Consider the following 18,267-nt stretch of genomic DNA (forward strand, 5'->3'; position numbering starts at 1 on the left):
TATAACACAGCCACATAGCATATTGCCCAGCCACGTAATATATTGCACAGCCACGTAGTATATAGCCCAGCCCACAAAGTATATAACACAGCCCATGCAGTATATAACAGCTCACGTAGTATCTAACACAGTATAGTATATAGCAATGTGGGCACCATATCCCTGTTAAAAAAATAATTAAAATAAAAAATAGTTATATACTCACCGTCCGGTGGCCCCCAGATCCAGGCGAGGTGTTTAGCGATGCTCCTCGCGACGCTCTGGTCCCAAGAATGCATTGCGGTCTCGCGAGATGATGACATAGCGGTCTCACGAGACCACAATGCATGGGCCGGAGCGTTGCGAGGAGCGGGAAAGGCGCCGGAAGGTGAGCATATAATGATTTTTAATTTTTTTGTTATTTTTAACATTAGATCTTTTTACTATTGATGCTGCATGAGCAGCATCAATAGTAAAAAGTTGGTCACACAGAGTTAATAGCAGCATTAACGGACTGCATTACAACACGGCATAACAGCCATTAACCCTGTGTGAGCGCTAACTGGAGAGGTCAATGATGGAGAGTAGGAAGGGGCGAATTCGCGGGCGGACTGTGGCCGTCGCTGATTGGTCGCAGGATCAGCGATGTTGGATTTCTGTTACAGACAGACAAACTGATATGCTCCCGCCTGCCCCGCCGCATGTGTCTCATACTCACCTCGCTGCGGCGTCCCGGTGCATCCCTGCTCGCTCCCGGTCTTCTCTTCCTATTCGCTCGGCTCCTGCTCCTCCTCGGGTGCTCGCGCGCTCTGGGTACCACGGCGCACGCGCACACATCTCTCATTGAATCCTGGCGTGTCTTCTGCGCCACCCTGTGGACTCTGACCCAGAAGGTATGCCCTCACTCTCTTTATCAGGCCGCCTTTTCCTATCGGCGGTGCCGGATTGTCATTTGCTTTCTACAAGTGAATCTGGCTCCACGTCCCTCCTGTGTTCCTTCCTGCCTGTTTGCTCACCGCTCTCTTCCGTTGCTGTAGCTAAATCCTGGTCTTCTCCTTTGCTTCCTCCTAGTGACTGCCCTTCGGTGTATTCCTTCTAGTCCATGTTCCAGTCTCCAGCCTGTCTGCCTGTGTCCTCCCTCCGCTTCCTGCTCCCGTGATTAGTCTTCCTGTTTGTGTCCTCCATCCAGTCCGCATTTCCATGCTCTCCCTGTTTCTGTCTCCTCGTTAGTCCTTGCTGTTCCCTATTAGTTGCCTTCTTGCCCGTCCTTCTTTACCAGATGCTGTGGCGATAGTCTCCCTCGGGCCTGCCCCTAACGCTCCCTGTATAGGGGGTGGTGCACTTGGTCAGCTCGCCCGTGGGAGGTTCGTTGTCATGGTCCAGTGGGTCCACTCTATAGTCTCCACAGGTAATCCTCACAGTACAATCAGGCCATGGACCCCGCTGGTACTCCTTTTTACGCACAGAAAGAGCTTGGGGTTCTTCGTGAGAATCAGACTAGGATCATGGCCTTTTTAAAAGCCATGGAATCCCGTTTATCGGCGTTACAGCCCTCTGATCCTGGGAACGCGTCCCAGATGGCAAGTCTCCAGCAAGAGCTCACCCAGCAACGCGACACCCAGGGTCACATTCTAAATTATCTTGCTTCACTGGATAATCGTCTGCTTTCCATGTAGTCGGCTGCTTCGGCTCCTGTTCCCGCCCCGCATCCACCACATCGCCTGGCCAAACCTCCACACTATAGTGGAGATCCCAAGTTATGTCAAGGTTTTTTAAACCAGTGCCAATTACATTTTGAGCTTTTACCACAACTATACCCCACTGATCGGGCTAAGGTGGCTTTTGTTGTGTCTCATCTGGAAGGGGAGGCTTTGGCCTGGGTTAATCCACTTTGGGAGAGGGATGATCCTCTAGTTTCCCAACTCGCCAATTTTTTGGAGACTTTCCGTAAGGTGTTCGATGAACCCAGACGCTTGGCCTCTACTACCGAATCCCTTTTTAATCTCCACCAAGGTTCTCTTTCTGTCAGCCAGTATGCCATTCAATTTCGTACTTTGTCATCTGAGTTAGGATGGAACAACGAGGCTTTGGTGGGAGCTTTTTGGCGAGGTCTGTCTTCTCGAATCAAGGACGAGCTGGCGGTTCGAGACACACCAACATCTTTGGAGGATCTCATATCCTTGGCTACTCGCATCGATCTTCGTTTCCAGGAACGGCTTCGTGAAACAGCTAGAGAAGATCTTCTTGCCTACCTTCGGCTTCTTCCAGTTCTTCCTCTTCACGATTGGTTTCTTCGCCTCCGGTTTCGCCTCCTGAACCCATGCAGGTGGATTGCCTTCGTCCAGCCAAACTTCGCCGCAAAGAAAGAATCGCTTAGGGTCTCTGCTTCTACTGTGGCAGCGCGTCTCATCTTCTGCGTTCTTGTCCGGTGAGGCCGGGAAACGCTTCCGCCTAGGCCAGGTGAGAGAGGCCTCCCTAGGTATTTATGAATCCTCTCTACCTTTAACTCTTTCCATTTTAGTTTGTCTTGGTACCTGTCATTTTTCTGAGGTGGCTTATGTTGATTCTGGTGCTGCAGGGAACTTTATTCAGCTAGAGGCAGTCAAGAGACTCCATACTCCTGTGAAATCTTTGGAGACTCCCCCGCAGTTAGCTTTGGTCTATGGTAGGCCCTTGCGGGAGACCGTTACCCTCGTCACAGAAGAGGTGGAGTTACAGATCGGAGTCCTGCATCGGGAGAAGATTGCCTTCTATGTGCTGCCCTTGTTGTCTCATCCGTTCTTATTGGGTCTTCCGTGGTTAAGAACTCATGAACCTGTCCTGGATGGGCGATCTGGTGATGTCCTACGCTGGGGTCACGTCTGTCAGACCAGGTGTCTTCTTTCTGTGCAACCTGTAAAGACTCTTCAGTCTAATCTGGCACCTGCAGGTTTGCCTTCGGCCTACTGGTCCTTCTCAGACGTCTTTGACAAAAAGGAGGCAGAGAACTTGCCCCCACATCATCCGTATGATTGCCCGATCGACCTTGTATCCGGCACAACACCACCCAGGGGGCGAATTTACACCCCGGATTCCTCTCGAGTCTCGAGCTATGGCTGAGTATGTCCAGGAGAATCTAGCCAGAGGTTTTATCCAGAAGTCATCTTTGTCAAGAAAAAGGATGGGTCTCTCCGTCCCTTCATCGATTACCGGGGTCTTAATAATAACACAATTAAGAATAAGTACCCACTTCCTCTTATTCCGGAACTATTTGATCGACTACGAGGAGCACGCATTTTTACGAAACTAGATCTCCATGGGGCCTACAATTTAGTCCGTATTCATTCTGGCGATGAGTGGAAGACTGCCTTTAACACCAGGGATGTGCACTACGAGTATTTAGTCATGCCCTTTGGTTTATGCAATGCTCCTGCTGTGTTCCAGGAATTCGTGAATGAAATTTTTCGAGATCTTCTGTACACCTGTGTGGTGGTTTACTTGGATGATATCCCTATTTTTTCTCTGGATATGGTCACCCACAGAAAGCTTGTTCGTCTGGTTCTTCTGCGCCTTAGAGAGAATCACCTTTACGCCAAGCTTGAAAAATGTGCCTTTGAACAGCCGTCTCTTCCCTTCTTGGGTTACATTATCTCTGACTCAGGTATTTGCATGGATCCGGAGAAGGTGTCTGCCGTACTCAACTGGCCACATCCTAATGGTGTCAAAGCTATCCAGCGATTCCTTGGTTTCGCAAATTACTATCGCCAGTTCATCCCTCATTTCTTCTCCTTGTCCGGTCCTATCACCGCTAGAGTTGAGCGACTTACTTTTTTCGGATCGAGTCGGGATTCGCAAAACCCGACTTTATCAAAAGTCGGGTCGGGTGAAATCGGCCGATTATTGCAAAAAGTCGGGGGCCGACTGAAACACGAAACCCAATGCAAGTCAATGGGGAATCAAAGTCGGCAGTGAGTGGAGGACAGGAAAACACCTACAGTGCCCATTTTAATGCCAAAAACATCAATTCTAATTACTTAAGCTTGTCAATCTTAATTTACTTTATAATAATAGTTAGGTATTGAAAACTGAGGGTCATTTGGCTAAAGTTGTGGGGGGTAGGGCTGGCTCAAGATTTTTGTGGGCCCAGGAAACGCAGAATACGTCACGGCGGTGGAGCAGGGAGAGGTAAGTATTTCAACTTTGCAAGTGCTGTGATCCTGAGCAAGCAGGGGGGGCCCACTCGTTGGCTCTGGCACAGGGCCCCTCATAGTACGGCGGTGTGTTTGACGGCGGGTGGCGCCTCCCACTGGCAGAGACACTTTTGCGTACTATGAAGGGCCCTGTGCCAGTGACGTCGCAAATAAGTATGCCCCCCCACCTGATGAAGGAACCTGCACTTTCATCTGCACCTTTCTCTTTGTCCCCGTGTAAGGTGGTATAGTATGCAGGAAGGGGAACCTGACTTTCATCAGGGTCAGATTCTGGCAGTGAAGAGTGCAAGGGGAATGTAGTGGTCTGGGTCAATGTACCAGCAGACTCATCTAGCAGTGGCTGGGCAATGGGCAGGATGAGGAGGAAACACAGATATAGGCCCAAATAATAAAGTAGGCTAAATGCAGTTCAAAATTGGTAAGAGGACTAAACAGGCGGCATTGCTTTGTTCAGTGGAGGAAAACTGTAATGAGTGGCAGACACAGTTAGTAGGCCCAAATAATAAAGTAGGCTAAATGCAGTTCAAATGTGGTAACAGGACTAAACAGGCGGCATTGCTTTGTTCAGTGGAGGAAAACTGTAATGAGTGGCAGACACAGTTAGTAGGCCCAAATAATAAAGTAGGCTAAATGCAGTTCAAATGTGGTAACAGGACTAAACAGGCGGCATTGCTTTGTTCAGTGGACGAAAACTGTAATGAGTGGCAGACACAGTTAGTAGGCCCAAATAATAAAGTGGGCTAAATGTCTGCCAAAAAATTGTTCATAAATAAACAGGTGCCATAGCTAGGTACAGGGGTAGGCTCCTCTGCTGAGTAGCAGACAGTGGTAATAGGTGCGAAGTATTAACTGGTCTAAATGGAGGCCAGGGCCCCTGTATATTTTAACTATCATCTATCATTTCAACAAATTTGTATTGGCAGTGCCATTGAAGGATTTAACAGCACAGACTACACAGTGGTGGAGCAGGGAGAAGTAAGTATTGCAAGTGGTAGAGCACTGTTCGAGCTGGGGGGGGGAACACTCTCGTGGGCGGCAGTACTGACACAGGGCCCCTCATATTACGACGGTGTGTCTGACGTTGGTTGTGCACCACCACCACCATCAGTACCAGCTGGCAACCACCGCCCACGGGCTCTTCCACCAGACTTCCTCATTTTTTTGGAAAATCTAACCAAAATAACAACCGTTACATCGTACTGTAAAACAAGGTAGAAGGTGTATATAAACTTGTTGAGAATTTAAATCTCCCTTTTTTTGGGGAGACTGAGCCAAAACTCAGGCCCTGTGCATAAAACAACACAATGTAAGAGGCAGAAAGTGGCTGGCTGATATACGACAAACTAACAGGACTGAAGTATATCCACTTTGTGAGAATTTGAATCTCACTTTTTTTTTGGAGACTGAACCAAAACTCAGGCCCAGTGTATAAAACAACACAATGTAAGTGGCAGAAAGTGGCTGGAAGATATACGAAAAAATACAAGGACGGTAGTACAATTTCAGTCTCCCAACAATGATCTCAGGACACGTATGGCAGCAATAAAAAGGACTGCTGCACACAAAAGTGTGGACAAATAAACAAGATAACTGTGCAGAAAGGAGCAACAGGATTTTTGCTTTTAAAAAAGCAGTTGGTTTGCACAGCAGCGTGCAAACAGCAATGCAGCTATCAGGGAGCCTTATAAGGCAGCCTAATAAGCTACAGAGCTGATGCACAAAAATATAGCCTCCACTGTCCCTGCAAAAAAAAGGTGGTGTTGGACAGTGGAAATCGCTACAGCACAAGCAGTTTGGGGGTTAATCTTCCCTCCCTAACTATATCCCTTCTTCTGATGAAGCTGCAGCAACCTCTCCCTATGCTAAGATCGACAGAAGTAAGATGGTGGTCAGCGTGCACGCCCCTTTATAGCCCCTGTGACGCCGCAGAAAGCAAGCCAATCACTGTCATGCCCTTCTCTAAGATGGTGAGGACCGAGACCTATGTCATCACGCTGCCCACACTCTGCGTCCTCCTTCATTGGCTGAAAAATGGCGCAGATCGGCGACCTCATGGCCGATCCCACACTAGTATCGGGTCGAGTTTCATGAAACCCGACTTTGCCGAAAGTCGGCGATTTTTTAATTTGTCCGATTCGTTTCGCGCAACCCTAATTACCGCTCTGATACGAAAGGGGTCTAATCCTCACATCTGGTCGTCTGAAGCCTTAGATGCTTTCTCGTCTCTGAAACAAGCCTTTGCCTCTGCTCCAGTACTACATCGTCCGGAGGTGAATAACCCTTTTGTTCTGGAGGTTGATGCGTCTGCCGCTGGTGCTGTACTTTCTCAAAGGTCATCTTCTGGAAAGTTGGTTCCCTGCGGTTTCTTCTCCAAGACATTCTCTTCCTCTGAACGGAACTACTCCATCGGCGACAGGGAGCTCTTAGCCATTAAATTGGCTTTTGAGGAGTGGAGATACCTTTTGGAGGGAGCTGTTCACCCATTTAAAGTCTTCCCGGATCACAAGAACCTGGCATACATCCGTTCTGCTCAGAGACTTAATCCTCGGCAAGCTAGATGGTCTTTGTTTTTTGCCCATTTTAATTTTGAGTTGCATTTTTGTCCGGGTAACAAGAATCTCAAGGCTGACGCTTTGTCCAGGTCCTTCTTATCTTCTGACTCAGAGGAGGAGCCCTCGCATATCTTGGATCCATCTAAGGTCATCATGGTGGCACTTGTTAGTTTGTCTTCTCTACCTTCTGGTAAAATTTTCATTCCTGTGTGCAACAGAAGACAAGTCCTTCGCTGGGGACATACTTCCAAATTGGCAGGTCATGTTGGCTTCAAGAAAACACTCTCGTTTGTGTCCCGCTTTTACTGGTGGCCGACTCTTCTTCAGGATATCCGAAGTTTCATTGCCTCCTCTCAGTCTTGTGCCAAGAATAAGACTCCTAGGCATTTAATCTCTGGTTTGCTTCATCCGCTCCCTATTCCATCTGCCCCTTGGCAGCACATTGTATTGGACTTTATCACTGATCTGCCTCGATCTTCCGGTTGCACTGTCATCCTTGTCGTCGTAGATAGGTTCTCCAAGATGGCTCACTTTATATCTCTTCCTGGTTTACCTTCTGCACCTGAGTTGGTGAGAGCTTTTAGCCATCATATTTTTCGCATTCACGGTCTTCCTCAACATATTGTTTCGGATAGAGGGGTGCAGTTCACCTCTCATTTTTGGAAGTCTCTCTGCAAGTTTATGGACATCTCGCTTGATTTCCCATCTGCCTACCACCCACAAACCAATGGTCAAGTGGAACATACCAATCAAACTTTGGTGACTTATCTTCGTCACGTCTCTAACTCTCATCAGAACGACTGGGTAGATTTGCTTCCGTGGGCTGAATTTGCTTATAACAATCATACCAGCGAATCTACTTCCAGGTCTCCTTTCTTCATCATCTATGGTCAACATCCTGGTGTACCACTTCCGGTTCCTCCTGTCTCAGGTGTCCCAGCGGCCGATCTTTTGTCCGGGGAGTTCTCTAGGATTTGGCAGGAGACTAGGACCGCTGTTGAACTTGCCTGTGCCAGAATGAAGGAACATGCGGACAAGAGGCGCTTGGATCCTCCTCTTTTTCAGCCCGGTGATAAGGTGTGGTTGTCTTCTAAGTTTGTCAGCTTAAAAGTGCCTTCACACAAACTGGGTCCCCGCTATATTGGGCCCTTCGAGGTCTTGCCCCGTATCAATAATGTCTCTTATAAGTTAAAACTTCCTGCTTCTCTCCGCATCCCCAATTCTTTTCATGTTTCCCTCCTGAAGCCTGTGGTCCTCAATCAGTTCCATTCCACTTTCAATCGTTCTCCTCAGCCTAATTTTTGTAATGATGTCTTTGAAGTTAAGGACATTCTTGCTATGAAAAGAATTAGAGGGAAGGCCTTTTTTCTGATTGATTGGAAGGGTTTTGGTCCCGAGGAGAGGTCTTGGGAGCCTCGGGAAAACATTCAGGCTCCTCAAATTTTGGCAAAATTTCTTTCGGCTCTTAGGAGGGAGGGGCATAAGGGGGGGTACTGTTATGCTCCCGCCTGCCCCGCCGCATGTGTCTTATACTCACCTCGCTGCAGCATCCTGGCGCATCCCTGATCGCTCCTGGTCTTCTCTTCCTGCGCGCTCGGCTCTTGCTCCTCCTCAGGTGCGTGCACTCTGGGTCCCACGGCGCACGAGCACACATCTCTCATTAAATCCTGGTCGTGTCTTCTGCACCGCCCTGTGGACTCTGACCCGGAAGGTATGCCCTCACTCTCTTTATCAGGCCGCCTCTTCCTATCGGTGGTGCCTGATTGTCATTTGCTTTCTACAAGTGAATCTGGCTCCACGTCCCTCCTGTGTTCCTTCCTGCCTGTTTGCTCATCGCTCTCTTCCGTTGCTGTAGCTAAATCCTGGTCTTCTCCTTTGCTTCCTCCTAGTGACTGCCCTTTGGTGTCTTCCTTCTAGTCTGTGTTCCAGTCTCCAGCCTGTCTGCCCGTGTCCTCCCTCCGCTTCCTGCTTTCATGGTTAGTCTTCCTGTTCATCTCCTCCGTCCAGTACGCATTTCCATGCTCTCCCTGTTTCTGTCTCCTTGTTAGTTCTTGCTGTTCCCTATTAGTTGCCTTCTTGCCCATCCTTCTTTACCAGCTGCCGTGGCGATAGTCTCCCTCGGGCCTGCCCCTAACGCTCCCTGTATAGGGGGTGGTGCACTTGGTCAGCTCGCCCGTGGGAGGTTCGTTGTCACGGTCCAGTGGGTCCACTCTATAGTCTCCACAGGTAATCCTGACACAAACAGACGGAAGTGACCCATAGATGATTATATAGATAGATACTGTTGGATTTTTACCCCCTAGTAATAAGTAAGAATAAGAAATCAACAAAGATTTCTACAGTTTGTATTGAATTTTGTATCTGGACATTTCTGTCAGGACTCTGAACATTTTTTACCTTTTGTGCATTACTGCCCTGTTCCAAGATGGCGTCTTTGGTCTCATGAGCACTGTCTTCCTGCTATAAAACTCCACCCCAGCCTTCAGTTTGTGCTAGAGTATTCTGCCTTGCATCCAGCTCCTGACCTCTGATTACTCCCTGGCTATACACCTGCTCCTGTGAACCTGTGTGGTGATCCTGCTACTCTGCTCTGAGTTCCTGCTGCATACACAAGTTTCCAGTAATCCTCCTTCATCTGCTGTTCGTGTTTACTTCATCTGCATTTGCTGGACATGTAAGCTGCTGCTGCTTTGCATTAACCTGAGACTATTAACCAGGCCTCCCTGGTTGAGCTAAAATATGATTTGAACTGCCTATAAGCATATCTATCTGTGTCTGGACTAAGACAAGGATTTATTCGTGCCAAGTATCCTCAAGAATAACTGTGCTTCATAGACTTTCTGCTTGATTGCATTTTCCTCTGAAGTTTCCTATAGACTGCTAAGCTGCATTTATTATTTGCACCAAGTGTTGTGGACTTGAGATTCTCTCTGCACCTGTTTGAATCACCGTGTGATAATATAGACTTTACCACTTATAAAACTGTGTCCTGTAGTTGTCTTGTTCCACGCAAAGAGTCTCCTGAGTTATCCCCTATAATTATTACAATTTCCTTTTTTGGTTTTCTTATTCATTTGGTGCATGTGGGACAGTTACCCTGCCTAGGGTTACAATACTTTTTGTCTATACACATACTGTGCAAAAGTTTTAGTCATTGAAAATATATATATATCTAGGGCCACACACCTCATCATTGTAGTTAGCAATGCTAAGATGAAGCCTTCATGAGGTAACGTGAACTTGTCCCAACACAAAAATGTAAGGATGCAGGGTGCTCCTGGTACTCTGAGCAGCCTGTGTGGTCTAAATGTGCTACTGATGCTTGCAGCGTCTCTGGATTTGTCTCCCATCAAGCACATTTGGGACATCATCGGTTGGCAATTGTGAGGGCTTGTTTTTAGTGGGATGAGTTGTACTTTTGAACGACACTATTGGTTTTAACATATCATGTACTGAAAAATGGGAAAAAATTCAAAGTGCAGTGAAATTGCAAAAAAGTGCAATTCCACACTTGTTTTTTGTTTTGCTTTTTACTAGGTTCACTAAATGCTAAAACTGACCTGCCATTATGATTCTCCAGGTCATTATGAGTTCACAGACACCAAACATATCTAGGTTCTATTTTATCTAAGTGGTGAAAAAAAATTCCAAACTTTGTTAAAAAAAAATGCGCCATTTTCCGATATCCATAGCGTCTCCATTTTTCGTGATCTCTGGTTGGGTGAGGCTTTATTTTTTGTGTGCCGAGCTGACATTTTTAATGATACCATTTTGGTGCAGATAAGATCTTTTGATCGCCCGTTATGGCATTTTTATGCAATGTCGCGGCAACCCAAAAAAAGTAATTCTGGCGTTTTGACTTATTTTCTCGCTATGCCATTTAGCGATCAAGTTAAAACTTTGATTTATTGATAGATTGGGCAATTCTGAATGCGGCGATACCAAATATGTGTATGTTTGATTTCTTATTGTTTTATTTTGAATGAGGCGAAAGGGGAGTGATTTGAACTTTTATATTTTTTTATTTTTTTAATATTTTTAAAAACTTTTTTTACTTTTTGCATGCTTCAATAGTCTCCATGAGAGCCTATAAGCTCCCATAACCCGATCAGCTCTGTTACATGCAGGCGATGATCAGATCGCCTGTATGTAGCAGAATTATTCACTTGCTGTGAGCCCCGACCACAAAGCAGTGCTCATAGCAATCCATCAGTGACAACCATAGAGGTCTGCAGGAGACCTCTGGTTGTCATGCCAACCCATCGGTGACTCGCGACCATGTGACAGGGGTCACTGATGGGTGGATTTCCTGCGTGCTTGCCAGAAGCGCGTGTTAAATTCCGCTGTCAGAGTTTGACAGCAGCATTTAATGGGTTAATCTGGACTATCTATCCTCCCGCAGCTGTTAGCGGCACATGTCAGCTATTCAAAACAGCTGACATGTGCCTGAAAGATGTTGGCTCACTGCTGCTCACACTTACAGTCCTCTAATAAACTTGGTGGCTCTTCACTGCATCCGCTCTACTTCAGCTATGTCTTTCTTATACACCGGAGACCAGAACTATACACAGTATTCTAACTCTAGTCGCACAAGTGCCTTGTATAAAGGTAAAATTATGTTCTCCTCATGAGCAACTATGCCTCTTTTATTGCATTCCATTATTATATTTGCCTTTGCAGCAGCTGCCTGACAATGGCCACTAAATGTGAGTTTGTCATCCACCCATAGCCCCAGGTCTTTTTCAGTGACAGTTTTGCCCAGTGTTCTACAATTAAGCACGTAGTTATACATCTTTTTTCTTCTGCTCAAGTGCATGACCTTACATTTATCCCCATTAAAGCTCATTTGCCATTTGCCAAGCTTCTAGTTTACATAAATCCTCCTGTAATATAAAATTGGCCTCCTCTGTATTGATTACTCTGCAGATTTTAGTGTCATCTGCAAAAATTGAAATTCTACTCTGTATCCCCCCTACAAGGTCATTAATAAATATATTAAAAAGCGGGCCTAATACTGACCCCTGTGGTACCCCACTGCTAACCATGACCCAGTCCGAGTGTGTTCTATTAATAACCACCCTTTGTTTCCTATCTCTGAGCCAGCTCTTAACCTACTTACACATACACTGCTCAAAAAACTAAAGGGAATGCTAAAATCCCACATCCTAGATATCACTGAATGAAATATTCCAGTTGTAAAATCTTTATTCATTACATAGTGGAATGTGTTGAGAACAAGAAAACCTAAAAATTATGAATGTAAATCACAACTAATATCCCACGGAGGTCTGGAGTTGGAATGATGTTCAAAATCAAAGTGGAAAATGAAGTTACAGGCGGATCTAACTTCAGTGGAAATGCCTCAAGACAAGGAAATGATGCTCGGTAGTGTGTGTGGCCTCCACGTGCCTGTATGACCTCCATACAATGCCTAGGCATGCTCCTGATGAGGCGGCGGATGGTCTCCTGAGGGATCTCCTCCCAGACCTGGACTAAAGCATCTGCCAACTCCTGGACAGTCTGTGGTGCAACGTGACAGTGGATGGTGCCAGACATGATGTACCAGATGTGTTCAATCGGATTCAGGTCTGGGGAATGGGTGGGCCAGTCCATAGCTTCAATGCCTTCATCTTGCAGGAACTGTTGACACACTCGAGCCACGCGGTCTAGCATTGTCCTGCATTAGGAGGAACCCAGGGCCAAACACACCTGAGGATCTCATCTCGGTACCTAATGGCAGTCAGGCTACCTCTGGCGAGCACATGTTGGGCTGTGCTGCCCTCCAAAGAAATGCCACCCCACACTATTATTGACCCACTGCCAAACCGGTTATGCTGAAGGATGTTGCAGGCTGCAAATCACTCTCCACAGCATCTCCAGACTCTGTCATGTCTGTCACATGTGCTCAGTGTGAACCTGCTTTCATTTGTGAGGAGTACAGGGCGCCAGTGGCGAATTTGCCAATCCTTGTGTTATCTGGCAAATGGCAAGCGTCCTGCACGGTGTTGGGCTGTGAGCACAACCCCCATCTGTGCATGTCGGGCACTCAGACCATCCTCATGGAGTCGGTTTCTAACCATTTGTGCAGATACATGCACATTTGTGGCCTGCTGGAGGTCATTTTGCAGGGCTCTGGCAGTGCTCCGGCAGTGCTCCTCCTCTTCCTCATTGCCCAAAGTCTGAGGTAGCGGTCCTGCTGCTGGGTTGTTGCCCTCCTATGGGCCCCTCCACCTCTCCTGGTGTACTGGCCTGTCTCCTGGTAGCGACTCCAGCCTCTGGACACTACGTTGATAGACATAGCAAACCTTCTTGCCACAGCTCGCATTGATGTGCCATCCTGGATGAGCTGCACTACCTGAGCCACTTGTGTGGGTTGTAGAGTCCGTCTCATGCTACCACAAGTGTGAAAGCACAACCAACATTCAAAAGTGACCAAAATATCAGCCAGAAAGCATTGGTACTGTGGTCTTCATCTGCAGAACCACTCCTTTATTGAGGGTGTCTAGATAATTGTCAATAATTTCCCTCTGTTGTTTATTCTATTTGTACAACAGCGTGTGAAATTGATTGTCAAACAGTGTTGCTTCCTAAGTGGACAGTTTGATTTCACAGAAGTTTGATTTACTTGGAGTTATATTCTGTTGTTCAAGTGTTCCCTTTATTTTTTGGAGCAGTGTATTTTCCCCTATTCCTATTTTATGTATCAACCTTTTGTGTGGCACCGTATCAAAACCTTTTGAAAAGTCCATATACACCACATCCACTGTGTGTCATTGGTCCAGTCCGGAATGTACCTCTTCATAGAAGTTTATCAGATTAGTCTGACAGGAATGGTCCCTTGTAAACCCATGTTGATATTGGGTCATGAGGTTATTCCTTTTTCAGATAGTCCAGCATAGAATCTCTTAGAATACCTTCAGGATTTTACCCGCAGTAGAGGTTAAGCTTACTGGCCTATAATTCCCTAGTTCAGTTTTTGTCCCTCTTTGAATATTGGCACCACATTTGCTATACGCCAGTCCTGTGGTACAGACCCTGTTATTATGGAGACTATAAAGATTAAAAATAATGGTCTATCTATGACTGTACTTAATTCCTGTAGTGCTTGGGGGGTGTATCCCATCCAGGCCCAGGGATTTGTCAACTTTAGTGATTTTTAGATGCCGCCGTACTTCCTGCTGGGTTAAGCAGGTGACATTTAATGGGGAATTTTTGTTATCACTGATCATGTTGTCCGTCATGGGATTTTCTTGTGTAAATACTGTTGAAAAAAGTCATTTAGCATATCGGCTTTTTCCTCAGCCACCATTTCACCCAGACTATTTTTAAGGGGACCAACACTATCATTTTTTAGTTTCTTACTATTTATGCAGTTAGAGAATATGTTGGGATTATTTTTACTTTCTCTGGCAATGAGTCTCTGTGTCTCAATCATTGCTGCCTTGATTTTCTTTATACGGAATTTATTTAGTGTTCTGTATTTATTTAATGCCTCATCACTACCTACTTGCTTTAATTCTCTAAATGCTTTCTTTTTGTCACTTATTTCACCCCTTACATCTCTATTTAGCCATAGTGGTTTCCTCCTGCTTCTAGTATGTTTATTCCCATAGGGTACTGTATATACTGTGCACAGGTCCTATCCAGGATGCTAATAAACTTCTCCCATTTTCTTTCTGTACTGTTATGCCTCCGGATATCACCAGTGCTGAAGGCAGCAAAACAGCCCCAAAAACATCTTTGAACCTCCCCCATATTTGATTGTAGGGACTGTGTTCTTTTCTTTGTAGGCCTGATTCCATTTTTGATAAATAGCAAAATGATGGTCTTTGCCAAAAAGCTCTATCTTGGTCTCATCTGTCCACAGGACACTTTCCCAAAAGGATTTTGGTTTACTCATGTATATTTTGGCAAACTGCAGTCTAGCTTTTGTATGTCTCTTTGTCAGCAGTGGGGTCATCCTGGATCTCCTGCCATAGCTAATAATTTCAGTCAAATGTTGATGCATAGTTTGTGCTGATACTGATGCACCCTGATCTTGCAGGTCAGCTTGAATGTCTTTGGATCTTGATTGGGGATGCTTATCCACCATCCAGACTATCCTTGCAGCCTTTTAGCAATTTTTTTTCTGCGGTCCACATCCAGGGAGATAAGCTACAGTGCAATAGGATGCAAATTTCTTGATTATGTTGCGCACGGTGGACAAAGGAACATCAAGATCTCTGGCGATGGATTTGTAATCTTGAGATTGTTGATATTTTTCAACAATTTGGTTGTGAAGTCCTCAGACAGTTCTTTTTTTCCTCTTTCTGTTCTCCATGCTTCCTGTGGCCCACACAGACACACAATGCAAAGACTGAGTCAACTTCTCCCCTTTGTACCTGGTTTCAGGTGTGATTTTCATATTTCCCACACCTGTTACTTGTGACAGGAGAGTTTGAATGAACATCATATCCTTGAAACAAAGTTGTTTACCCAAAATTTTGGAAAGGTTTCAACAATTTTGTTTAGCCCAGTTTTGGGATTTGTGTGAAATTATGTTCAATTTGCTTTTTTTTCTCAGTTTTTTTGCTGCAATACACACAAAGGAAATAAACATGTGTATAACAAAACATGTGTAATTGCAATAATTTTCTTGGAGAAATTCTTCATTTTCTAGAACATATTCAAAGGTACCAACACTTTCGGCCATGACTGTATTTTGTTCATTTATTCATTCATCACCAATAGTAAGTCTTTATGTTGACTGTCAGTGGCTACAAAATATATGGCTACAACATGGTAACAGAACTTACTTTTTTTCTTTCACTGCTGAATTCTAGTATTCTGACTTCTGGTTGTCGACCCTTTGTTTTTTTTTACTCCATATGGTTAATCCATTGTCGTACCCCTGATTGGTCCAAAAACACATTTCAAAATAATGTCAATTTGCAGTAAATCTTCATGCAGGTTTGACATGTGTTTTTTGACCTGGCAGGATTAAAGTTATCCTGCTACAAATGCATTTACTTCAAATAAGTTAAAGGGCTATTCCAATCTCAAAGATCTTATCCAAATATGTTGTAGGAGCAATTATAATATTATCAAATACCTCCAGAAATGTAGTATAGTTCTTCTGAATCACTATGTCGGGCATTGCAGTAGCTTAGGTATCCAAGATTATGACTACTCATATAGTGACAGTTACCATAATGAATTAGCTAGTTAGTTATGAGTGCTCATTACAATGAATTCCTAAGCTAGTGCAATGGCCTGCACATGGGGTAAGTGACAGCGCAGATCAGAAATATACTGCATTTCTAATTGGAGGTATTTGCAAATCTTATTAAGTTTTACACCTACTACATATTGAGATAGGATCTTAGAGATGAAAATCCCCCTTTTAGGGGTTACTCCATCATTTCTGTTCAGAAGTGCACCTCTCCTCAAATTCCTGTCTTGCTGCTTGCTAGAGGAGAGAGCTGATTGACATTTAGAACTGGTGCCATTGTGATGCTGCTGTCTCAATCTGAGCACTCTCTGATGCTGGTATATGTGGCATATTTTTCCTCTGACATCAGAGGAGCGCATTGGCATGGATCTGACCAAATTGGGAGCTTTTATGCTGTATTATGACTTTTTGTTTTTCTGTTTTTACAGTGTATCTGTAGTTCAGTCATACTTCGTTTATTGGGCACAAATTGAGTCCTCTGTTATCTCTAACAACATACAGAACCAGACTTCAGAGAACCAAGAAATAAAAGCATCAGACATGGAGACAACTTCTGTAACAAGTACATGTCTTACATATTTTGTACTTTTTAATAATAAAGTAGCCATTTGCCATTTATTCTATTACATGTTGTTATTAGGCCTTAAATTGTAGCTTACAATGACAATCTGTAGATTTTTTGTTGATTCTATAAGTGTTAGATTGATTAGGTATCAGGTAGAACTTATGCAGACATGGATGAGAAGTACTATATCTAGATGTAGACTTTTTGTAATATATTTCATTAACATATTACTTTCCTGTCTTCTAAACACTATGCTGCAATGCTGTTTTAAAAGCCTAGCTCAAGCTCCCTAAGAATCTGCTTTCAACTGCTGCTCAGAATGAATCCTCTTTACAATGGATAGTATGGGACTTTCCCTGTCTGAGCCTCTCTGCTCTCTTAGGCCATGTGCACACGTTAAGTATTTTTCGCATTTTTTTCGCGTTTTTTCGCTATAAAAACGTGATAAAAAGGCGAAAAAAAACGCTTACATATGCCTCCTATTATTTACAGTGTAATCCGCATTTCTTGTGCAAATGTTGCATTTTTTTCCTCGAAAAAATTGCATCGCGGAAAAAAAAGCAACATGTTCATTAAATTTGTGGAATTGCGGGGATTCCGCACACCTAGGAATGCATTGATCTGCTTACTTTCCGCATGTGGCTATGCCCACCATGCGGGAAGTAAGCAGATTATGTGCGGTTGGTACCCAGGGTGGAGGAGAGGAGACTCTCCTTCACGGACTGGGCACCATATAATTGGTAAAAAAAAAGAGAATTAAAATAAAAAATAGTCATATACTCACCTTCGATGGCCCCCGGAGTCTTCCCGCCTCTCAGCGGTGCATGCTGCCGCTTCCGTTCCTATAGATGGTGTGTGTGAAGGACCTGCGATGACGTCGCGGTCACGTGACCGCGATGACGTCGTGGTCACGTGACCGCGACGTCATCGAAGGTCCTGCACACACCATCTATAGGAACGGAAGCCGCTGAGGAGATCGGCTGTCAGGTGAGTATAACCATTTTTTTATTTTTTTATTATTTTTAACATTCTATCTTTTTACTATTGATGCTGCATAGGCAGCATCTATAGTAAAAAGTTGGTCACACTTGTCAAACAGTATGTTTGACAAGGGTGACCAACCTGTCAGTCAGTTTTCCAAGCGATGCTTGAGATCGCTTGGAAAACTTTAGCACTCTGCAAGCTAATTTCGCTTGCAAAATGCTAAAAAAACGGGAAAAAAACGGGAAAAAAACGCAAAAAAAAAATGCAGATTTCTTGCAGAAAATTTCTGGTTTTCTTCAGGAAATTTCTGCAAGAAATCCTAAATTCCTGACGTGTGCACATACCCTTACCGCATGATCAGATAGGGACGTCCCCAACAGACTGTTTGTAAATAGAGTAGGAATTCTTGCTAAGCAGTAGATGAAAGTAGATTCTTAGAGAGCATGAACTGGGCTATTAAAACATCATTGCAGCCTGGTGTTTGGGAGTGTAGAAGGCAAAATAATAATAATAATCTTTATTTTTATATAGCGCTAACATATTCCGCAGCGCTTTACAGTTTGCACGCATTATCATCACTGTCCCCGATGAGGCTCACAATCTAAATTCCCTATCAGTATGTCTTTGGAATGTGGGAGGAAATCGGAGAACCTGGAGGATATCCACGCAAACACTGGGAGAACATACAAACTCCTTGCAGATGTTGTCCAAGGTGGGATTAGAACCCAGGACTCCAGCGCTGCAAGGCTGCAGTGCTATCCACTGAGCCACTGTGCTTCCCTAATA

At 44.8% G+C, this 18,267-nt stretch overlaps 1 protein-coding gene across 1 annotated transcript in view; it reads left to right on the forward strand.

The window, feature by feature from the left end:
- Positions 1-18,267, forward strand: part of REELD1 (reeler domain containing 1) — a 79,238-nt gene that overhangs the window by 43,801 nt on the left and 17,170 nt on the right. Inside the window, exon 4 of the mRNA XM_077279288.1 lies at positions 16,361-16,494. Within this exon, the coding sequence (XP_077135403.1) occupies positions 16,361-16,494 (134 nt within the window). The remainder of the gene's footprint in view (positions 1-16,360; positions 16,495-18,267) is intronic.

Source organism: Ranitomeya variabilis, chromosome 1, assembly GCF_051348905.1.
Source record: "Ranitomeya variabilis isolate aRanVar5 chromosome 1, aRanVar5.hap1, whole genome shotgun sequence".
In the NCBI taxonomy this organism is placed as follows: domain Eukaryota; kingdom Metazoa; phylum Chordata; class Amphibia; order Anura; family Dendrobatidae; genus Ranitomeya; species Ranitomeya variabilis.